General features: G+C 34.3%; 6 protein-coding genes across 6 annotated transcripts; all 6 read left to right on the forward strand.

The window, feature by feature from the left end:
• LOC104733335 (probable L-gulonolactone oxidase 4) lies at positions 777 to 2,878 on the forward strand. Its single transcript, XM_010452921.1, has 3 exons — positions 777 to 1,692; positions 1,787 to 1,888; positions 1,990 to 2,878. The coding sequence occupies exons 1-3, from the start codon at positions 777 to 779 to the stop codon at positions 2,703 to 2,705; spliced, it is 1,734 nt and encodes a 577-aa protein (XP_010451223.1). The 3' UTR covers positions 2,706 to 2,878.
• On the forward strand, positions 3,094 to 6,580 carry LOC104733346 (chaperonin 60 subunit beta 3, chloroplastic). The gene is made up of 15 exons (XM_010452931.2): positions 3,094 to 3,204; positions 3,415 to 3,633; positions 3,720 to 3,845; positions 3,935 to 4,072; positions 4,157 to 4,252; positions 4,337 to 4,579; positions 4,673 to 4,907; positions 5,008 to 5,177; positions 5,258 to 5,335; positions 5,428 to 5,499; positions 5,582 to 5,686; positions 5,778 to 5,870; positions 5,954 to 6,046; positions 6,130 to 6,256; positions 6,352 to 6,580. The coding sequence occupies exons 2-15, from the start codon at positions 3,427 to 3,429 to the stop codon at positions 6,363 to 6,365; spliced, it is 1,797 nt and encodes a 598-aa protein (XP_010451233.1). The 5' UTR covers positions 3,094 to 3,204; positions 3,415 to 3,426; the 3' UTR covers positions 6,366 to 6,580.
• LOC104733355 (pumilio homolog 12-like) lies at positions 10,628 to 13,999 on the forward strand. The gene is made up of 7 exons (XM_010452940.1): positions 10,628 to 10,751; positions 11,437 to 12,689; positions 12,777 to 12,939; positions 13,036 to 13,199; positions 13,286 to 13,544; positions 13,631 to 13,746; positions 13,839 to 13,999. Exons 2-6 carry the CDS (start codon positions 11,518 to 11,520, stop codon positions 13,736 to 13,738), a joined length of 1,866 nt encoding a protein of 621 aa, XP_010451242.1. The 5' UTR covers positions 10,628 to 10,751; positions 11,437 to 11,517; the 3' UTR covers positions 13,739 to 13,746; positions 13,839 to 13,999.
• Positions 14,328 to 15,999, forward strand: LOC104733366. The gene is made up of 2 exons (XM_010452949.1): positions 14,328 to 15,660; positions 15,772 to 15,999. Exon 1 carries the CDS (start codon positions 14,698 to 14,700, stop codon positions 15,010 to 15,012), a length of 315 nt encoding a protein of 104 aa, XP_010451251.1. The 5' UTR covers positions 14,328 to 14,697; the 3' UTR covers positions 15,013 to 15,660; positions 15,772 to 15,999.
• On the forward strand, positions 18,925 to 21,764 carry LOC104733373. Its single transcript, XM_010452957.2, has 7 exons — positions 18,925 to 19,427; positions 19,667 to 19,753; positions 19,839 to 20,096; positions 20,192 to 20,356; positions 20,450 to 20,503; positions 20,612 to 20,758; positions 21,003 to 21,764. The coding sequence occupies exons 1-7, from the start codon at positions 19,251 to 19,253 to the stop codon at positions 21,378 to 21,380; spliced, it is 1,266 nt and encodes a 421-aa protein (XP_010451259.1). The 5' UTR covers positions 18,925 to 19,250; the 3' UTR covers positions 21,381 to 21,764.
• Positions 23,026 to 23,540, forward strand: LOC109127476 (arabinogalactan peptide 14-like). The gene has a single exon (XM_019232260.1). It carries the CDS (start codon positions 23,141 to 23,143, stop codon positions 23,321 to 23,323), a length of 183 nt encoding a protein of 60 aa, XP_019087805.1. The 5' UTR covers positions 23,026 to 23,140; the 3' UTR covers positions 23,324 to 23,540.

A 23,978-nucleotide genomic window follows, 5' to 3' on the forward strand; every position in this document is an offset into this window, starting at 1 on the left:
CTGTACACCTACATACCGTCCCTCGTCCACGCAATCGTATAATAATGTGAACTGTGTGGTGGTACCCAAACAAGTAACCATCTTATTCAATTGACCTAATAATGTGAGTAGAGGTCTACGATTTCTAATTAGAGTATAGGAAACCAAAAAGAAAATCGTATTTTCAGAAGACTTGGATGAGCTGTTAATTTTTACTCCTTCTGGTTTTTTTTAGTTGTCATTCTAGACTAAATTTTTTGTTTTCCAATACTTGTCATTTTAGGTTTTCAATGCATATGTTTGGTAAAAATATCAATTTTATCCCAACAATTTGAATGCTTTGACCAATAAAAAAATTAGAAAATATATTAAAGAAGGGGTATAAGAGAACATTGATCTATTTTCTTAATCTGTGTGCAAAGCACTAAAATGACAAGAAAAAAAAAACGGGAGGGAGTATATTTAGTGAATCAAAGCTCATATACTGTTTCCTAAAGAGTAGGTAAAAGTGAGTCAAAATCTCATATCATTTCTAAAGAGAAAGTGAGAACTACTTGATGTACTGACCCCGTAGCTACATGCATCATTAATATTGATATGTCCCGTGTCCACATAGTTCCGTGAACATTTCATTTAATGATTTGAATTCTTCTTCTTCTTTTTTTTCTTTTGTGAAATTTGAGGTGGCTATTAATATCCACTTGATAAACCATATGTATCACATGTTGTGACGATACATTATAAACTTATAAGAAATAGATATATATATGAGAATGCTCAAACACTTCCATTACAAAATGGCGTTTTGGCTAAGTTTGATCTTTTGCTTTTTCACATTTGCTTCCTCATCTCCACCGGATGATCCTGTCAAGTGTGAGTCCGGAAACACAGTGTGCACGGTGACGAACTCGTACGGGGCTTTTCCCGACCGTTCTATATGCAAAGCAGCGAAGGTGGAGTACCCAAGATCCGAGGAGGAGCTGGTGTCTGTGGTTGCTGCCGCCACTAGAGCCGGCCAGAAAATGAGAGTCGTGACTCGGTACTCTCACAGTATCCCAAAGCTGGTTTGCACTGACGGCAAAGACGGGGTTCTCATAAGCACCAAGTTTTTGAACAACGTGGTGCGAACCAACCAGGAAGCCAAGACCATGACCATTGAGAGCGGCGTGACGCTAAGGCAGCTGATCGAAGAAGCGGCTAAACTAGAGCTGGCTTTGCCATACGCACCGTATTGGTGGGGACTTACGGTTGGAGGAATGATGGGGACAGGTGCTCACGGAAGTTCACTGTGGGGTAAAGGAAGTGCGGTGCATGATTACGTGACCGAGATAAGATTGGTTAGTCCCGGTTTGGCTTCTGATGGGTATGTGAAGGTTCGAGTTCTTAACGAGACTACCGATCCCGAGGAATTTCGTGCGGCCAAAGTTTCTCTAGGTGTTCTTGGTGTTATCTCTCAAGTCACTTTCGAGTTGCAACCGATGTTCAAAAGATCGTTAACGTACGATATGATAAACGATTCGGATTTCGGAGATCAAGCGGTGTCTTTTGGCGAAAAACATGAGTTTGCGGATTTCATATGGTTACCAAGTCAAGGCAAAGTGGTGTATCGTATTGATGACCGAGTTCCGCTTAACACTTCAGGAGGTGGTTTGTTTAATTTTTTCCCGTTCCGTCCACAACTCTCGGAAGCGTTAGCCATTGATAGATCCATAGGTGAATTCTTTATTTCTCAAGATAATTAATACAAATATTTATGATCTGCATAGTTATAATATTTTCTTATATACCTTTGATTCATGTTATGAAGAGGAGAGTGACGAGGCAAACGAAAATGCAAACATGAAGTGTGAGAGAGCAAAGCTAGTAACGTCGTTTTTGTTTTCAGTCTCATACGGTTTGACTAACAACGGTAATTTGTTCTCACTTGCTTATACTTTGTTGATTGTGACAAAACTTTATATTACAATTTACACTTACACATAATCATCACTTGTAAATTTGCACGGGCAGGCCTAACATTCACAGGGTATCCGGTTATCGGATTGCAAAACCGTATGATGTCTTCCGGTTCATGTCTAGACAGTCGTCAAGACGGACTGATCACAGCTTGTCCGTGGGATCCGAGGATAAAAGGCCAATTCTTTCACCAAACAACATTCAGTGTTCCTCTCACACGTGTCAAAAGTTTCATCGAAGACATCAAAGCACTAGTTAAGATCAACCCGAAATCTCTATGCGTTCTTGAAGGCAGCAACGGTATTCTCATCCGCTACGTCACATCCTCTACCGCTTTCCTTGGGAAAGAGGAAAAGGCTTTAGACTTTGACCTAACTTACTACAGAAGCAAAAAAGATCCTTTAGCACCGCGTCTATACGAGGATTACATCGAAGAGATCGAGCAAATGGCGATATTTAAATACAATGCGTTACCACATTGGGGTAAGAATAGGAACCTAGCGTTTGATGGCGCTATCAGAAAATACAAGAATGCAAACGATTTTTTGAAAGTAAAAGAAAGATTCGATTCTTTAGGATTGTTTTCGACGCAGTGGACCGATCAGATTCTAGGTTTAAAAGGAAACGTGACGATTTTGAAACAAGGATGTGCATTGGAAGGGCTGTGTATTTGTTCAGAGGATTCTCATTGTGCTCCTAACAAAGGCTACTTGTGTCGACCAGGTAAAGTCTATAGAGAGGCTAGAGTTTGTACTCGTGTAAGTGCTTGATGTTTTGGTCCTTATGATTTTTGTTTCTTTGTTCTACTATTTCGTACTAGAAGAAAACAGAGCAAATATGAGAACAGAGCAGTGTACTATGTTCATTCACGAAACGAAGTCGTATTGGATGCTATGTTATGTGTATCATTTACACGTGTCGAGTAATGATTAGATGATCAAATTATTATAAGAAACTCGCACGCTCTCACTCGCACGTGTATAGAGAGGAGCAGAGTAGGTGGGTTTAGGGTTTAAAGATTCTAGACTCTTCCAAAATATTATCGATCCAACGGCTCAGATTTAACCTAACGCTTTTGACGACACGATCCTCGCGAGCTTCACCAGTCCGTTTTGCACTATGCAACCAAATACACTTTTAGTATCGAATAAATTAAAATAAAAATCATAACTTTACAGTCGCATAAATCGAACTACTTCTTCTTCTTCACAAGAAACCTCTCAAAGTCGCTAAAACCCTCTTGATCCGTCTCTTTGATCGCTTCTCTCTGTAAGTGTTTAAGTTTAATCATGTTTTTTCTCATTTCAATCAAGTATTGGTGTAAAAGTTGGTTGCTTTCAGATTACCCTTGTTTTGATTTGTGTCGATGATTACGAAGTTTTCTGATTTGGTTTTGTGTCTTTAGGTTTTGTTTAGAGTCCCAATGAAAACAATAAAGTTATGATTTTTATGTGTGTTTTTGTTCTTGTTTTCTTGCAGAGAGTGAGAACTATGGCATCAACCTTTAGCGCAACGTCTTCAATGGGATCATCTTTGTTAGCTCCTCCTTCGAATAGATTGTCATCTTTTGTTTCGATCTCTTCAAGTTCTTTTGGGAAGAGTCAGAGTATTGCTCAGAGGAAAGCAAGGTTTCCCAAAATCTATGCGGCTAAGGAATTACATTTCAATAAGGACGGGACTGCGATTAGGAAGCTTCAAGTTAGTCAAATGATTGTTTTTTTCTGATTTGATTTTGTGCTTTATAGGTTCACTATTGAATAACGTATTATCATCTCACTGTGTAGGCTGGTGTGAATAAACTTGCGGATTTAGTTGGTGTTACTCTAGGTCCTAAAGGCAGGAATGTTGTTTTAGAGAGCAAGTATGGTTCTCCTAGAATCGTAAATGACGGTGTAACAGTTGCTAGAGAGGTATGATATTGGTGTCTCCTGTTGCATCTAATGTGTAATCTGGTGTGCAATTGCTTTGTAGATTTGTAAAGCTTTTGCTTTTTTGTTAGGTTGAGCTTGAGGATCCTGTTGAGAACATTGGTGCTAAGCTAGTGAGACAAGCTGCTTCCAAGACTAATGACTTAGCTGGTGATGGAACAACGACTTCTGTTGTTCTTGCGCAAGGTCTTATTGCTGAAGGTGTAAAGGTTTGTAATTTTTGGTCTTTCTTTGTGAATTGAAACAAATCAATGTTTTTATTGCTGTGATGTGATGTAAACTGAATTATGCAGGTGGTGGCTGCTGGTGCAAATCCGGTTTTGATTACCAGAGGAATAGAGAAAACTACCAAGGCTCTTGTCGCCGAGTTGAAGAAAATGTCTAAGGAGGTAACTTTGACTTAACCAGATTCTGGAACGTATATTCATGTCCTTTTAGAGAGTTCTTGATCCTAGCTCTGTTTTGAATTGCAGGTCGAAGACAGTGAACTTGCAGATGTGGCAGCGGTTAGTGCAGGAAACAATTACGAAGTAGGCAATATGATTGCAGAAGCAATGGCAAAAGTTGGTCGTAAAGGTGTTGTCACACTCGAGGAAGGAAAAAGCGCTGAGAATAGCCTTTATGTAGTTGAAGGAATGCAATTTGATCGTGGCTATATCTCTCCTTACTTTGTCACTGACAGTGAGAAAATGTCTGCAGAATACGAGAACTGCAAGGTCTTAATCATTGCTTATAAGTAACATCCTGTTTGCTGATCAAAAACAGCCGGAGCTTTAAATTATTTATCTCTTCTTGTTTTTTTTTTACAGTTGTTTATTGTTGACAAGAAGATAACACATGTTAGAGACATTATGACGATTCTGGAAGATGCTATTAAAGGTGGATACCCGCTTTTGATCATTGCTGAAGATATTGAGCAAGAGCCATTAGCGACTCTTGTTGTTAACAAGCTTCGTGGTACTATTAAAGTTGCTGCTTTGAAAGCTCCTGGATTTGGGGAGAGGAAAAGCCAGTACCTCGATGACATTGCTACTCTTACAGGAGGTGAGACCAAAATACTAAATGTTTGTTTTATCACTGTTTCTATATTGAAAAAAGCCATGTTTAGTGTCTAATGTTGTGGTGTTTGTTTTTATCTTTGTAGCTACTGTGATTAGGGAAGAAGTTGGACTTCAGTTGGAAAAAGTTGGACCAGAAGTTTTGGGTAATGCCGGTAAAGTGGTTCTCACAAAAGACACTACAACGATCGTTGGTGATGGAAGTACTGAAGAAGTTGTGAAGAAGAGAGTTGAACAGATCAAGAATCTTATCGAGGTAATGGTAACATCTCAACCAATGAGATTTCCCAATAACTGATTTTATTTTGCAGCTATTAAGTCTTTTGGTTTGTGTAGGCTGCTGAACAAGACTATGAGAAGGAAAAGCTTAATGAGAGAATCGCTAAATTATCAGGCGGTGTTGCTGTAATTCAGGTGAGATAATAAGAAACAAACCACATGATGCAAAATATTGTCATTGTATGTAATAAAAAATTTAAGAATCTAAACGTTTTTTTATTCTTTAGGTTGGAGCACAAACTGAGACAGAGCTTAAGGAGAAGAAATTGAGAGTTGAAGATGCTCTTAATGCTACAAAGGTAACATCATCTCGAAGCAAAGAGTCTTGAAATGTTTCATCATATCGTAGATAGATACTAATCTGTTGAACCTTTAAATCAGGCGGCTGTGGAAGAAGGTATTGTTGTTGGAGGTGGTTGTACTCTACTAAGACTTGCATCGAAAGTGGATGCCATTAAAGAGACTCTAGCAAACGATGAAGAAAAGGTTAGTCCAGAAGAGTTGCACAGCAGAAATAAAAACATGAATAATAGTTTGTGGGTTATAATGCCATTTTTCAAATCATCATAACCTCCAGGTCGGAGCTGACATTGTTAAGAAAGCATTGAGCTACCCACTGAAGTTAATCGCCAAGAACGCTGGTGTCAATGGTAGTGTCGTCAGTGAGAAGGTAAATCAATCTCCTAATAAAGATTGCAAGCTTGAGTCTTTTGGGATATGGAAACTAAGTGAATGGCTTTTTTCCTTTGTCAGGTTCTCTCTAATGACAACCCTAAACACGGTTACAACGCTGCAACTGGCAAATACGAAGATCTAATGGCTGCAGGAATCATTGATCCAACCAAAGTGAGCGAAGTTCCTTACTTGTATGTTTTGGCAGATTGGAATCTTCTGTTTTGCATGCTAACCGAGTATTTTTCTTATTTAAGGTTGTGAGATGTTGCTTAGAGCATGCTTCATCTGTGGCGAAGACATTCTTGATGTCTGATTGTGTTGTTGTGGACATCAAAGAGCCTGAATCAGCAGCTCCTGCTGGAAACCCTATGGGCAATTCAGGTTTGTCTTAGTTCTTCTTCTTGAATCCCTCTGAGAACCATCAGCGAATTCTGCAACTTATTTTTCTAATTTAAAAACCCTCTCTTGATTTTCAGGTTACGGCTTCTAAGTTAGCAATGAGAACAGAGTAGTGTCTAAGGAAGCAAAAGCCACGACGACTTATTAGTTGTTTATTTCATGATCTGAATCATCTTTTATCCAATATAAATTTTATGTTTTTCCAGTGACCTGAAGAACATATAATTTGTGGAAAAACATATAATTTGGCTGTGTGTACTCTGTTTCAAGATCCAAGTCATTCAATATAATAACTTCACTGAAGAATTGTTAGTGGCTTCCATAGCCAATATCTTGATTTATTGTTCGTTGCATGATTATTAATTCATAGCTAACTAGGCTTATAAATTTAAAACCTGTAATCTCAGTCATGATAAAATTGTAATCTATTTAGTTAGTTCAAGAATTCTCTTTACCTGAGTTACTTATTAGTAGATTAGACTAAAATGAGTCTGTTACGTAAACGAGTACACTACAACATTTGTAAAGCTGACTGGTTTTCCTAACTCTTTCCCCTTTTTATTTGGTTTTATACTTAACTACTTAAGTTTAACAAAGAAAGATATTGTTGACTATTAATGAGGAGTTTTTAGAAATAACTTATAGCAACTTCTAAACTCATTATTTACTTTGGTTGTTCATCAATTTTTTTATTTTTCTTTTATTTTAATAAAGCCACATTTGTTGAGTTTTTAAGTTAATAGCAAAGTGAACAAATGAAAAAATAGTAAGTGATCTTCCTAGTAATTTCCTATTAACTTTTTTTGGTTATCCTTCAATTTCAATCTATACAAAGTATCTAATCGACGATGGAAATTTTTCTAAGATCATTTTCAAAGTCAATCATACTTTAAAAGCTGTGAGTGGGGTTCCACTATAACTCTTGACTCTCTCTTTCATAACTTTTTGTTTTTTTTTGGGTTTGTTCATATATTTAAAGTTGATAATGAATTAACGGAAGTGAGAGCTACTTTAGTAAATCTTCCTTGAAATTTATTTTGGTTTATTTGATTACAACAAAATTCTACAATTTAAAGAACGTTCTGTAAAGTTAAGCACACTTTGAAAACTGCAAGTAAAGTTATACTATTTTTGCAAACCTCTCTTAGCCACTTATTTTTCTTCTAATTAAAAATGACTTTACGTCTTTAATGTGATTTATAAGATTTATCTATTGTTGACCCTGCAGGAGCAAATCCATTTCGAGTTCTCTTGGTTTAATTAGTTATAGATCATACTGTTATTATATACAGCTTCTAAATTAGCAATGAGAATATAATCTGAAGAGGCAAAAGCTACCACTAAAAGTCTTCAATGTCCGATCTAAACGCACCTATATTTCTTAATGTACAATTATATATATTCTATTCTCGTGGCTTGATGAGAGTTAGAATCTGATTTGCCACCACAAACATATAGTTTTGGTCGTGTTCTCCAGAACAAAACAAGAAGTCATCTTTTGAACTGAAGAATTGCATTAAACATTTTTTTAGCTTGTAGATCACGTGACAATGGAGAAGATGTTTGATAGCAATAAATCGATATAGACTGTGTCACTGTGAGCTATGTACATTAGGGTTCCAGTTGTGCTTGTCACACCATTCGCTATCTTTTCTTTTTTTTTTCGCTTTCAAGAGGACAAATAAAATTATTTTGTTCTTGTTAAAAAAGTCTTTTGACGGCTGAATGATTTGATTGATTTTACTATTTTATTTTAGTTTGAAAAGTAACAGTATCTAATTTTTCAACTGTAAAGGAATCTTTGTTCGATTGTTTTACTCATACTATTGAGATATTGTTTCTGAATCATTTATTTGAAAAAAACAAATCAGCAGGGTAAATTCAAGTTATTTTCTCAGGAAATTAACAAAATAAAAGATCTTCTCAAGAGTTTTACTGTACTATTTTTAGAGACGTTTACGATTTATTTTATTTCTCACAACTTACAAGTTCGTATTAAACTATATTCTTTATTGTTACCCAAAAGAGTGAAACACTACAAGTAAAGATGCTCCAAGTTGATCATGAATTTAAGGTAAAAGACAACAATTTAGTAGTCTTCCTAGAAACTTCTTTTCAACGTTTGATTTATTAGTGCGTAGCAATTTGTGTATGAGTCATTTTTATAGAAATCAAGACGTTCGAAAATCAAAAGTAAGTTAAATCAAACAAATTAGTTTGAATGGTGGCAATACAAAAGCGGAGCCGGAGATATATTTGTTGAATGGAGATCGAAACAAGTATTAACAATTACCAAAATTAATTCATTTGAACTAGTCTATAAGATGTTTTAATTTATTGTCTGAAGTACATTATAGTTCTCAAATAAATAACTAATTATACTAAAAAATTAGTTACAATTACAAATGACATGTTATAAATATATATATATATATATTAATTTCCATATATTAGAAATGACACGTTATTTTCTAATTATTTATTTTGGTAAAAAATATACATAACTCTCATTACTAAGTAATTTTTTAGTTTTTTTTTACAAATATAATTAATTAATGGTCACAACATAATGCATGTTGTTGAAAAAAAATATCACATCAGTCCATCATTTTAAATTTTCTACAGAGTGATGTGATAATACTATTTTTAGCCAGTTATTATCACATCACTCATTAGTTTTTATCTTCTCACGTCAATCAGATTTCACAATAAATATATAAAGAAAGTTCTTTTTTGTAAAATATATTTATAGTATAATCATATATACTAAATAAAATATTCTCGTGAATTTATGCAGATACAGAAAAAGTGAATTATAGTATCGTATTACAACTCTTTTGCATATTGCAAATCGTTTAATATCAGTCCTAACTCTTAGAAAAGGTGTTTAATCTTCAACCGACGTGTATATACAATACACATCATACTTCGTATACACCTCCATAATCGTTACGTTAACAAGTATTGGTGTGAGAATGTTGATTATGATACTAGCTAGCAAACCCCAAAGACTCGCTCATTCATGACATGAATTTTTTTCTAGCTTTTAATCACAAAACCCAATTAAATTAATACAAACACATACGTTACTTGTATACATACATAAATCTATTACGCGTAATATAAATGTAGAGAGAGAAGAAGAAGAAAACAAACAAGAGCATTAATCAAACGAAAGAAAGAATATAATTTTATAGTTTAGGTATATAAAAGAGTGATTTTGTGGGCAGACCTGTCTTGCTTGATCTTCCAAATCTTTTGTTTCTGAATTTTCATTTGCAACCAATAAAATTTTTTTAAATTAATGTTTGGTTGAAAAAAAAATGAGTGAGTGATGCGATAACACTACTTTTAACTACTTAATAATTCTTATCTTTTCACGTCACTCAGATTTCATAATAAATACATAGAAAAAAAAGTTTTTTTTTGTAAAATATATTTATAATATGATCATGTATCTCTTTGCATATTGCAAATCGTTTAATATCAGTCTTAACTCCTAAAAAAATTAAAGGTGTTTAATTTTCAACAGGCCTGATATACAATACACATCATACATCGTATACACCTCCATAATCGTTACGTTAAAAAGTATTGGTGTGTGAATGTGATTATGATACTAGCTAGCAAACCACAAAGACTCACTCATTCATGAGTCATGACATGAATTTTTTTTCTAGCTTTTAATCACAAAACCCAATTAAATTAATAGAAACACATACGTTACTTACTTATAAAACTTTTGTATACATACATAAATCTATTACGCGTAAATGTCATATAAATATATAGAGAGAGAGAAGAAAACAAAGTAACAAACAGAAGCATTAATCAAACGAAATAAAGAAAAAAAAAAAAAGGGACAGAAACGTTACCAAAAGAAGGTAGAGAGAGACTTATAAGTTTGTAACCAAAATTCATAAAAGACCTTTCCATTTTCATGCATACCTATTTCTTTCTTTTTTTTTCCAAAAAATCTTATTTATTACAATTCTCCACTTCTCATAACGAAAAAAAAATTCAAAGATCCCTATTTTTTTTAATTTGTTTTACTTTACACACTAACCAACTTAATTTTGTTACTAAAAAAAATTAAAAAAAATTTAAAGACTTCAATATTATTTTTTTTTGTTGTTGTTCAGTACTATATTACTCCTTCTTCTTCACGCCGCCTACCAAATATATAAACACACTCTCTCTACATATCTCTCTCTCTAATCTCTCGCACTCTCTTTGCATTTTCCTCTGAATTTTCCTTGCAAAATTTTTCATTCTTTGTTTTTCTCTCAATCTTTTTTTTTCTTTTCCTATTTGGGTAAAAAAAGAAGTGTTTGCCTTTTTATTTTTCTGGTTCTTTAAATCTCTTCTTCTTCTTCTTCTCTTTGCGTGTGTGAGATATTTTTCTCCTATTTCATCATCACCTTTTTTCAGATTGGTGATTTTATATGTTTTTAATGGTTCCTCTTCGACCTCACTGGTATGGTTCTCTCTCTCTCTCTTTTATACCTCTCATTGTCTCGTCGTCACTGATCTCTCTCTAGTGGGTTTCGTCTAAATAAAAGTATGAAGTTTTTTGATCGGAGTTATATAATTAAAGATCGGATTTTTCATACCTGATCGTCGTACATTATCATCTGGGTCTTTTCTCAAAACTCATATCTTTTTTTTTTTTGTTTATTTCTTCTCTACGATCGATCATATAGATTTATACTCGATTCTGGCTCTTTTTTAGCGTCCGTACAGTTTTTGATCTAATGATTTTGTTTGATCGCTCTGTGTTTTGATTCATATGTTATATACTGCTTGATCTCACAATGTAATTTTGAGTCATATGGTTCTGAGTGATTCAGCTTTGTGACAGTAAAAATCATATTTGTTCTTATGTTTTGTTAAAGTACTGAGTTTTTTTTTTTTTTGGTTTAATTTTCTTGATTTGAAGTAAGAGACAAAAAGTAATTAGAAAACAAAAAAGATTAGTGTTTTGTTGCTGCTGCTGCTGATTAGCTAGCTAGTGGTGGATTCTTATCCCGATGATGATGTCTTGTGTTTTTGTAACGATTTTTTTAATTATATTTTCAGAAAAGGTCTTACTTTAATAAGAACAACAAGCTTGTGACACACTAAGATCTTTTTGTCTGTCTTGTTTTTTTTTTTTGTTGCAGTTGTCAAGAGTAAATCACTGATCATCATCAAAGTTTGCATTTTTACCTACTGGGTGAGTGTTGTGTATATCTTAGTCAGAGATGGATCGAAGCAGACATGAGCCAGAGTATATTGACGAATTTGAGAAGATTCTTGGTGAGATCCCTAAAGTTACTTCAGGGAATGACTATCACAACCATTTCCCTATAAGTTTGAGCTCAAGCAGATCATCACAACAACCCATCAAGAAGTTTGATCAATATGTTCCTCAAGACCGCTCATTCACCACTTCTTTTGCTGATGAGTCAAACTTAAACTTTGGGTTCCCTACTCAAACTCTAGAGTCTCCTCATCCCACGTTCATTAACAATCCTCCTTACCACTCTCCAAGTAGCTCACCTTGTGTATATGACAAGTTTGATTCAAGAAAACTCGACCACCAGCTGATGTTTAGGAAGCTGCAACAAGTTGGTTACTTTCCTAATCTCTCCTCCGGGTACTCACCTGCTCAGCCTCAGCATTACCTGCCACCTTCGCAGCCTCTGTCTCACTATCCGCAGTTCGATCAGTCTCATATGAATTGGAGGAACATCGAAGAAGAAAACATTCAGAGGCTTAAACTTCAAGAAGAACAGTGTTTCTCCATGAACCCTCATTTCCTCCATCTTTACAATAAAAATCAGAGCATTCATACTTCTCCAAGACAGGAACATTTCGACTATCGCCAAGCTGAACAGTCTAACAGGAACTTGTTTTGGGATGGAGAAGATGGTCATGAAAGAGTGAGGAGGAGTATGGATGATGGGGTAAGGAAAATGTACTATCCAGAGAAAATTTTAATGAAATCTCAGGTTGGTTTGAACACAGCTAAAGTCATTAAGTATGGTCCTGGAGGTGATGATTCACAAGATGGAAGAGTTTGGTTGCAGAACCAATTCAATGAAGATCTCACAATGAGCCTCAACAATCTGACACTGCAGCCTCAGAAGTATAACTCTCTTGCAGAGGCAAGAGGGAGGATATATTACTTGGCCAAGGATCAGCTCGGTTGTAGGTTCTTGCAGAAAATATTTGCTGAGAAAGATGGGAATGATATAGAGATCATCTTTAATGAGATCATTGACTATATCAGTGAGCTTATGATTGACCCTTTTGGAAATTATCTGGTCCCAAAGCTGCTCGAAGTATGCAATGAAGACCAAAGAATGAGGATTGTTCATTCCATTACTAGAAAGCCAGGACTGCTTATCAGAATCTCTTGTGATATGCACGGGTAAAAAACCGTAAAAGTCTTCTGTTAGATATGAATATCTCTGTTAATGCTCTTTTACCTGACTTGATATTTGTCATTTTAAAACAGGACTAGAGCTGTTCAAAAGATCGTTGAAACGGCTAAGCGACAGGAGGAGATTTCGATAATCATTTCTGCTTTGAAGTATGACATTGTGACTTTGATAAAGGATGTAAACGGTAATCACGTTGTTCAACGATGCTTGCAATATCTATTACCTCAATGTAGAAAGGTAATAACTTTTATTTACAGTTTACATTAGAGAGATCACTGTATTCAAAATGTGTTTTTGTTATAGTCTTTAATCCAGTTTCTGTATCCTCTTCAGTTTCTTTTCGAAGCTGCAATTACTCATTGTGTTGACCTTGCCACTGATAAACATGGATGCTGTGTTCTTCAAAAATGTCTTGCCCAATCTGAAGGAGAACAACAGAAACACTTAGTCTCAGAAATCACGTCCAATGCTCTATACCTCTCCCAAGACCCATTCGGGTATACTTGTCAATCTCTCTCTTTTGAGTTTTTTTTTTAAATCTAGTTCTTGTAATAATGGAGAAAGGATGCAAACTTTTTCGTAGGAACTACGTTCTTCAATATGTCTTTGAGCTTCAACTTCAATGGGCAACCTTCGAAATCCTCGAGCAATTAGAAGGAAACTACACGGAGTTATCGATGCAGAAATGTAGCAGCAATGTTGTTGAAAGGTGTCTGAAACTAGCTGATGACAAACACCGAGCTCGCATCATCAGAGAACTAATAAACTATGGTCATCTTGATCAAGTGATGCTTGACCCTTATGGAAACTACGTCATTCAAGCAGCTCTAAAACTATCCAAGGTAAACAAAAACCAATACACAAACAGTTCAATGATTCAGATTGTTTTTCAAATTCAGTTCCTAAAAAAAAAATCATATTGTTGCAGGGGAATGTGCATGGTCTTTTGGTTGATGCCATTAAGCTTCACATCCCATCTCTTCGTACCAATCCATACGGTAAAAAAGTCCTCTCTGCACTTAGCTCCAAGAAGTAAATCAGCAGGTAAAAAAAGAACTCAAAACTTTTCTAAAATCTTTTATTCATTCTTTCTCTTTCTCTTATGGTTTAATTTGTTTCCTTCTTGAAACTTGCAGGTCTGTAGCAAATGTTGCTGTTTGTTGTTGGTAAAGTTACCTTGTAAATGTAATATAATAAGAGCATAATTCGCAGGTTGTTTTTTGTTTGAAGGATTCAAAAAGATCCATAGAATGACTTTAAAATCTTAATATATATATCTACGCTCTGTTTCGACTCTTTCCTTTGTACAACTTGATAGATCATATCAAAATGTTTCTTATACATCAAAAAGAAAGAAGGAAAAAAAAGATTCATATCTTGTGTTTGTGGTATGGCTTTCTTGTAAAAGAAGTAAATGGGCTAATGAATAAAGAAATGTATGGTCAAGATTCAAAAGTTAGTGTTGGCTTCTCATACGTGTTGGACCGTTATAATTCATTCAGTACTTTTCAATTACATGAATAAAATAAAGTGTAACGATGATCGTGTCTAACAACAACAACATATATGAATTGATTGTGTCTAGAATATAATAAAGTGTTAAACTACTCAAACCCCCACAAGATGTGGGGGATGATGAATAAGACAAGTGTCTAAATCATAGAGGATGAAGAAGAGTCAAAGGCTTCTTATTTCATTAAACTAGTACAATACTGTCTAATCCTGGTTCGGTTCGGTCCTAAATCGTTCGGTTTTGTACTTTTGTTTCTAATGAAATCGAATCGGTTAAAAAATCTGATCTTTTAGGACCGAATCATCATCTCAAATGGGAAAACAAAAACAAAAAAATCCCACCTTTTTTGTTTTTGTTTACAATTTATACAACACACATACACACAGAGACAAATCAAAGAGAAGACGATTGTGAAAAAAGTAAATAAAAAATCCAAACTTTGTTGGAGATAAGACGATTGTGCAAAGCAGAGCAAGAGAGACATGGTGTTCCGTGGCGATACAGTGATGTCCGTAGCTCATATATCGGCGGAGATATTTCAGAGGCTACGTTTGATTCGGCCGTCAGATCGAATCAGCAGCGGAGAGATGTTACAGCTCGTTTGTTGTTTCCCGCTTCAGCAATTGGGTCGGTTCGTGTTTTGGTTCTGGAACTATATCTGTGTTCCACCTCCTGAGATTTTGTATTTTGATGGTCGTCGTGATGATGATATCGATGATGATGATGGTTATGGATCATCTTCTTCGTCTTCGATTGTTACTCATAATCACAATTACTATCATCTTCATTTGGAGTGACGATTTTTTCTGATTTTGTTTGATTGTAAAGTTTTCATTTTTATTTATATTTCTTACCCTTATTGTATAGAGAAAAGTTCATGTTTTGATTATTGGGGTTTGAAGTTATTGGGATTGTTGGATATATAATCTGAGTGTCTTCTTTTTAATCCACAGCATTTGGTGATGCATATATATAGTTTTAGCTTTCATCATCTTAGGCAAAGGAGCTTGCTTTGATCTCTAATACTTGTCCAAATCTATTGATGGAGATTATCTAAGCACAATTCGAGTTTATTCTGTTTTTAGGAAATATGGGAAATTTTGTTTGACCTAGCAATGTTTAGTTAGTGGAATTAGGAGGGTTAAGATTAAGGTTTTTGGAGCTTATCATGATGAATTTTAGCTAGAATCTAGGTCTTTTGTCGATATATTGTATTTGTGAAAGTTATTATAAGGTTACAGGGGATAATACTTTAGATGTGATCTATGCCGATGCATATATTCTTATGTTATTAGAAACTGGTTTGGATGATTACGTTCAAGTACTATCTTCTTCTTGTGGCATTCTACTAGATCATTTTGTTGCAATAGTGTGGATAGTTTGCTCTGGTTGTTACATATTGCTCTACCAGAAATGACGAGTGATCTTGGGGGTAAAGCAAGAAGGTACATCTATCAAATCTATGAACTCTCTTTAACGTGTTATTTGGAAGTGAATTACGTTTGTGCTGATTGTCTAATAAAGTCTTGACCTTAATTTTATGGGTATGTGTGAAGGTTTGATCATGATGAGTTTTTGTCAGAGATGAGACATCAAAGTTTGAGATCTCCTACTGATTAGTTCTTCCTAGTCTTCTTCCTGCAAGGTTGGAGAAGTTTTCTGGAATCCATTTCAAAATTTTCTTGTCATCTTTTCTTTGGATGTAATACTCTTTGTATATGTAAAAGTTTATAAGGTCTCCAAGTCTTCCGAGGTATTTTAAATTGGGAATCAAATTTGACTTTTAGCTTATAGAATTTGTTCTTGTTTCACATTAATAGATGTTTCCAATTTACTAAGTAAGGAAAAAAAAATTGTTGCGAGTTTCATTCATAGCTAAAATTTGGGCCAGCTCGATAAAGATTGGAATAACGGCAAAGTGATTGATTACCAAAAACAAATCAAATTTGGGCCAGCAGGCTAGGTCTCTACGAATGGGGGTCCAATCCCTACAGTGTACAAATGAGCAAAAACATAATCTAAACTTGGCTGTGTGGCATTCTTTAGGAAGCTCTCGTGCTTACGAAAATAGGACTCATGCAATGATGAAAACACAATATATCTATAAGATTCCACAATGACGAATCACGAAATTTTGATCAAATTCTCAAAGATCCACAAAATCTATCTCTGATGTAAGAACACTGCATTTTATAGATATGGCCAGTCATACTAGACAGATTGGACTGACTAATTTTTTTCACTTTCCTTTGTAAAATTATTATTATAATTACTGTTCTCACTCTCAGGATCCACTTGGACATATGTCCAAAATGGTTAAGGACAAAAAAAAATTGAGTTATGAAAAGAATATGCTATGCAGACATTTTCCAAAATTGCCTCAAAATGATATATTTTTTTTTTACAAGGACAAAAACAAAAAAACGGTAAGTCTATGTCTATCTAAGACACCAGGTGCATCCAATGGTTCGATTAGCATTTATGGATTTTTATCTAAATAGAATGAACGGTTGATAGTGATTATTGTGGGTTTAATTAATACTGTAATAATCACTTGTTTGTTTAGTGCACGCACGTTATAAACTTTTTATTAATAAGCGTACGTATAGATTAAAAAGTAGAAGAGACAAGGGTGGTGATTAACGAGGATGATGGCCCAATTAGTTAAAGATTATTATTACTTTTATATTTTTCTAAAAAACAATCAGAAAGAAACATGAGAAAGCTCATCTTTTCTACTACTTACCTAACCAGAAAAAGGAAAAAAAAAAAGAGTTAAAATTTTAACTTCACCTTATAGAGTTATAGGTTTCTTTCTTCATATTTTTATTACTGTTGACTTTTACAAGAAAATACAATATAGAGTTCTAACATCTTTTTGTTTTGTCAACTGGAGGTCTAGCATTCAGATTAATTAATGTAAATATTTTGCTTATATGAATGAAGCCTTTTAATTTATTACTATGGAGTATATATTTGGAATTTGCCAAATAAAAAAATTATCTTTTCGTGGAATCTCATAATGATGTTCACTGCTACACATTTTGACCTCATTGGATTCCTCACCGTTCGTTAGATCCTTTCTATGCACCGTACACGTGTCATCGATCGTGATGAGATAACGTCGTCAAACTATCAACGGCGATATTCATTGTCCTTGGTTAACGGCGAGCTAACCGAAACAGAAGAAGAAGAAGAAAGGACCAAAACAGCTCCATCGGGAGACAGAATCTTGTGTCTGCTTCCCCCATCATATTATTATTAATAGTACTACTAAACTTACTTACTCCATTGACTGAAACTAGTCTATTTGAAAGCAAACATTATTATTACGATGCAACTACTATCAATTCGCAACTATATATTTTAATCAATCAAATATTACCGCATTGCATTACATAGACCATTCTATTCTATGATTCTGTGAATCTAAAGTGGTAACAAAAAAAAAAAGGGTTCAAAGAGAATTGATTCTTAACATAAACTATGTAAAAACTAAAAACGATGCTCATTGAACTACCGTTGATTAGTATAGGAGTATCTTTTTATAAGTTTATGAGCTGCTATTTCTATTTGCTTATTTCTTCATATCTACGAAAAAACTTTGTCTTTTAGAATACACATCTTAACTGTATAGCCTATAAAGTGATAAGCAAAAGCTAAGCATTACTAGTTAGTTGTTTAATCTGTATAGCTAACACAAAGCAATAAGCTATATTCGACCAGTAGTATGATGGGTCAAAACTCAAAAACTATATCTTAAGTAAAAGGAAGAAGACTACTGATAAAGTTGATACTTTTTGCAGAGAACTTTGTTCTCGTTTCTTTATCTTATCTTTAATTTATAATGATATCGTTCGATACGATGTTTCAGAATTTATTCGTTTCAAAACTATAGTTTAAACACAAAAGAAAAACACTAACGTAAAGAAGAATATTTTTAATTTATCACAAAAAAAAAACATAAAGAGGAATATATGCTTGAAAAGTACGCAAAATATTTAATTTTTTGAAAACGTTATGTGTTTCTCCTTCGTTAGTAATTTAGGTCCACTAAATTACCATATTAAGTTGATTAGTTAGATGCAACATTTAATGCAAGGACCATTATTAATTCATGTGAAAAATACAAATTGAAAACTTATGTATTTTTGTGGTTTAATAGTAGTCGCTCTTTTGGAGCGGAGCTCGTGAATACTTTTTTCACGAGAAGTTGCATCGACTACCTCGCCATGACTCATGGGGCTCCACTCGCAATCTTATTTTAGATTTATGTTTCTTTGTTTAGATTATGACATTTCAACTATCTTGTAAACTCACATTTTATAAAAGTTACTACTAGTTAAGTAAAGATATTTTTTTCCTTGTTGATTCATTTTATCATTTGATTCTATGTATAGTGAATTCGTACTACTTATTACTATTATTATGAAATAATCATTTGAATACCCATTACCTCAAAAAGCATTATTATTAATCAAACCAAGACTGACACTTTTTTATGAAAAAGTTGGGAGGTTTTTAGAATCATTTTAAAGACTGTTTCGTTTTCATAATTATATATTTTTTTGGGGCCGTAAATACAAAATTCAATTGTCTTTTAATTTAAGGGATTTATGTAAATAATCCGGTCTTTACTCTTTAATTGTCTTTTTAATTACCAAGAAAAATGTTTATAGTGATAATTAAAAAGTAGAGAGAGAGAGAGAGAGAGAGAGAGTGACAAAAAGTGGTCTTTTTTTTCATCATCAAAGGAGAGAGAGACCCACTTCAACAATGTCGCTGCAGAATCACTGGTGTTAGTGGTGGTGGGTTACAGAGTAAAGAGCTCTCTCTACTACTACTACTAGTAAGCAGAAGATAAAAAGGTGTTAGCTTTTTCTCAACACTTCACACCAAATAAAGCCTTTCGTTTTTAGAGATCAAGTGAGAAGCACTACTAACCCACAAAAAAAAGCTTCTCCCTTTCTCTCTTTCTTTCTCTCTTTGTGTCTCTTCTTGTTGGCTTTTAGACTTTAAACAGTGAGTGAGGAAGATGGGCAGTGCTGCGCATTTTAGCAAAGAGAGGGTTCTCAGAGGGTTTCTTGTTTGGTTCTGTGTTTGGGGACTGCTCTCACTTACATGCTCTGGGAGACTCAGTGTTTCAAGGCAGAATTTTGAAGTGCACAAACACTTGAATCGATTGAATAAACCAGCCGTTAAGAGCTTTCAGGTTTTTCTTTTGAACCCTCCATTTTCAATTTTTGTTTTTGTCTGTTTTGTTTGTTTGCTTGTCACCAACCTAATTGATTCAGTAATATAGCTTTCTAACAGTTTATGAGTATTAGATGACCTACTAAATCGCTTAGTTGTTGTTAGTGAGAGAAATATAGGAAAAAGTTTGAAACTTGTGATTACTATGTGACAGATTTTGACTGATTTACAATGTTCTCTTGTGTGTGTTTGAAACAGAGTCCAGATGGGGACATAATAGACTGTGTTCACATATCTAAGCAACCAGCTTTTGATCATCCGTTCCTTAAAGATCACAAGATTCAGGTAATTTGTTTCAGCATTTGCCTCAAAGTCACTCTCTTTCAATTTTTGTTTATGTTGTTAATATGTTATGGGGGTTTTATAACAGATGAAACCTAGTTACACTCCACAAGGGATGTTTGATGAGAACAAAGTATCTGAGAAGCCAAAAGAAAGAGTCAATCCAATAACTCAGTTATGGCACCAGAACGGAGTTTGTTCTGAAGGGACAATACCAGTGAGGAGGACGAGGAAAGAGGATGTTTTGAGGGCGAGTTCTGTTAAACGGTATGGTAAGAAGAAGCTCCGTACTGTTCCTCTTCCCCGATCTGCTGATCCTGATCTCATCAACCAAAGTGGTCATCAGGTAGACTTTAGTGATAGCTACCTATATACCTTAGTGTTGTGTGAAATATTGATCTGAAAGTTCTCTTTTGTATGTGTTTTTTGATCTGGTTATAGCACGCTATAGCTTATGTGGAAGGAGGCAAGTTTTACGGAGCGAAGGCAACAATAAATGTATGGGAACCCAAAGTGCAGAACTCTAATGAGTTCAGCTTGTCTCAGTTATGGATTCTTGGAGGTTCTTTTGGTCAAGATCTCAATAGCATTGAAGCTGGTTGGCAGGTAAACCACCTATATATAAAGTCAGACCATTATAACTTCTCAAAGACACTTGTGTTTTTAGCTTCACTGACATATATATATATACAAAATCAGGTTAGTCCAGATTTATATGGCGATAACAACACAAGGCTGTTCACATACTGGACGGTAAGCTCGAAAAAGACTGTAAACTTCTCTTCAGTTTTCAAATGACTTGAGAGTATATAATATACCTTTTGGCAAGTTTTATTGATATGTCTTCTTGAAACAAAACAGAGTGATGCTTATCAAGCTACTGGCTGCTACAATCTCCTCTGTTCGGGTTTTATACAAATCAACAGCCAAATAGCAATGGGAGCGAGTATTTCACCAGTATCTGGCTTCCATAACCCGCAATACGATATAAGTATTACTATTTGGAAGGTAAGAACAGGTCTCATTAGTTAAAGCTTCTCTGCGAGTACCATTTTCTTTTCAGTGCATTCTTAAAAATCTCAGCTTTTAGCTTCATAACTGTTAAATTTATAGATCTGATATTGTGTCTGATGAATCAAACTTGTGGAATGCTTAAAACATATCACCTTTTTGTCCTCAACGATGCTTAACTTCATGAATCTGTGAGTGTCTGATGAATCAAACTAAAAACTCAAGAACATTTTCATTGTAGGATCCAAAAGAAGGGCACTGGTGGATGCAGTTTGGGGACGGGTATGTGTTGGGATACTGGCCAAACTTTCTATTCTCATACTTAGCGGAGAGTGCATCGATAGTAGAATGGGGAGGAGAAGTAGTGAACATGGAAGAAGATGGTCACCACACAACCACACAAATGGGAAGTGGTCAGTTTCCGGATGGAGGGTTCACGAAAGCAAGTTACTTCAGGAATATTCAAGTCGTTGATAGCTCTAATAATCTGAAAGAACCAAAAGGGCTCAACACTTTCACTGAGAAATCTAATTGCTATGATGTTGAGGTTGGTAAGAATGATGATTGGGGACATTACTTTTACTACGGAGGTCCTGGAAGAAACCCTAAATGTCAGTAGAGGATGAACAAAAGAAAGAATATGATTGAAGATGAAGCTGTAGAGGAACATATGTACTGGAAATTTTCCTAGTGTTTGTGATAAGTGTGAAAATATCGTTTTTGTTGATTTTTTCTTACACTTTACTGTGTTTTGGTTCTGGACATTATTTTGCGTTTTTTTTTTTGGTTTCTAGGTTTTGATTAGGTAATAGTTTTGGTATTGGGGTTTTTATTTGTTACTTGCTTTGGAAGATAACAAGTTTGTAAGTGTGTAAGAGAGAATTAGTGTCCCTCTCTTGTAGCGTAGGAGTAACCTTATAAAAGTTAAAGAAGGTTACGGACCTTTACGTTGTCTATGAGTGTTTCCTTGAGTGCGTTTGCTTATGAGTTATGATGGAGGTCTGATTCAGTGCACCAACTAATTATTCTGTTAATCAATGAAAATGTCATTTCAACTTTAAGTAAGTGGTTAATCAAAAGAAACACCTTTTAACCAAATATGATAATAATTAAAAATTAAGTTGTTAAATTTTCAAAAATCAATCAATTAAGTGACTAACATGACAGAAAATTATATGCCAACTATAGATGTAGATAAATTCAGACATGAAAAACAAGTATTATTATGACAGGTAAAATATGATGCATGTTAGATTTGTCTATTTGGTTGTAAATAAATTTGCTGTGGTTTGTAAAATTAATTTGATTTGTAAAAGTATGATTTGTCATAAATAAAATCATACAAATTAAAATAAGTAATTATTAGATTGGATGAATCCCCCCTATAATTGTGTTTTTTATTTCTTTTTGACAAAAGGTTACGATGAATACTGATGATAATTTACATAATTAAAAAAATTCAATAATTACTAAATAATGTTGGAGTTAAATATTAATACGCCGGAAAAAATGATAAGCCAAATCAAGTATCAAATCCGATTAATAACAAGATTTAAAACGGGAAATAAGGAGAAAAGAAAAATAAAACACAATAATATGGGGTTAGGCCAAATCATGTTACTTGGAGCACATGGAACCATCATCTAGTTTCCATCTTCTTTACCTATAAGAAACAACTAAAACAGCTCATTGCTTCTCTCATATCTCTCTCTACTCATTTCACAAACACAAAATTAAAAATTTATTAGACAATTTATTATGGACAAACCTCATAGAGATGAAGTGTACCAAGAGAAGAAAGAAGATCATTCGGGTAAAGAAATTAACATTCATTGAATGAGCACACTTGACAATTTGAAACCTAACTCTTCAACAAGTAAAATGATACTGTAGTAATAAACTAATAACTCACCAAAGTTTGATGAATGTATTAACAAATAAATAAAAATAATAATTCGCCGTAATTAATAAACAATAAATATTACCGTCCAAAATAGTGCGCACTGCTCTTTCCAACTATTGTTTCTTCCTGTTTCCAACTATTTATTTACAAAGTTGATGAACTAAAAACCTTTACGTGTCTTAAATCAATTCAATAGTACAACATAACACATTTCTTATATAACTTTCTAACGATTAAATTACATTTCTTAGTGGGATATATAATAAAGTATTAACAACATTAAAATTAAATTATTCACATGCGTTGGTGTAAAGTGACATGTACACACTTGGCCTTACATGCGTACTCGTGTATATAAACCACTAACAAATGTAATTCACAAGCCACACATCAAAAACAACAATAAGCACCAAGAACGTTTTCAACTCTCTTCATTGCCCTCTCTGAGTTTCAAATCCAAAAAAATTACTATAACAATGGAGGCAATGAAGATGAAGCTTTACGTGGCGGTTTTGGTTGCTACGATAGCGTTCTCTACGGTTCAGCAGACTGTTGCAGCGGTTGACGCTCCGGCTCCGAGCCCTACCTCCGATGCTTCGTCGGTTATCCCTACTTTCTTAGCCTCTGTAGCCGTGATGGCCTTTGGGTTCCTCTTTTAAGAAGTTTCTTCTTAAATTTGTTATTTTATGTTTAATTGAATTTTAAGTAAAATCAACTAATTGATGTCTAAGTCCGGTTCTTGCTTGTGTCTCTTTCAGTTCTTGACATCTTGTAGTTGATTGTTATGTTTGATCTCTGTTTATCTCTCTATTATGTATCGTTGTTGGATTTGACATCATTCGAATATCAATAATAATTTATCATTATTTATTACTATTTGTTTATTAGTATATATTTTCTTTCTTTGTATATTTCAATTTCAACTTAAAAATCTTAAAATGTAGATATTATGCAAACAGAAACCGAGAAATTTGCATATACCGTTAAGCTGGATCTATCTACATGTGTAATAATAATCTATTATACCAAAAAACTAGATAATATTAATCGGAATCATAAATCTAAAAGCAATTGAAAGCTGCTAATATGCTTTTCTTTTGTGGAGTGAGAGCGGACAAAAAGCAAATAAGTACCTTTTAAGCTTTCACATGGGATATTTTGTAACGACCCGGTTCCAGAATTAAACCGTGAGGCCCAAACCGAGCCCATTAGTGAGCCAAGCCCAAACCAAACCCTAATCTCCCCGCGTGTGTATATAAAAAAGGGACAAACTTCGAGACAAGCCTCACAAACCCTTGGCCGTCACGTTCCACG

The sequence above is a fragment of the Camelina sativa genome, chromosome 2, assembly GCF_000633955.1.
Source record: "Camelina sativa cultivar DH55 chromosome 2, Cs, whole genome shotgun sequence".
NCBI lineage: Eukaryota > Viridiplantae > Streptophyta > Magnoliopsida > Brassicales > Brassicaceae > Camelina > Camelina sativa.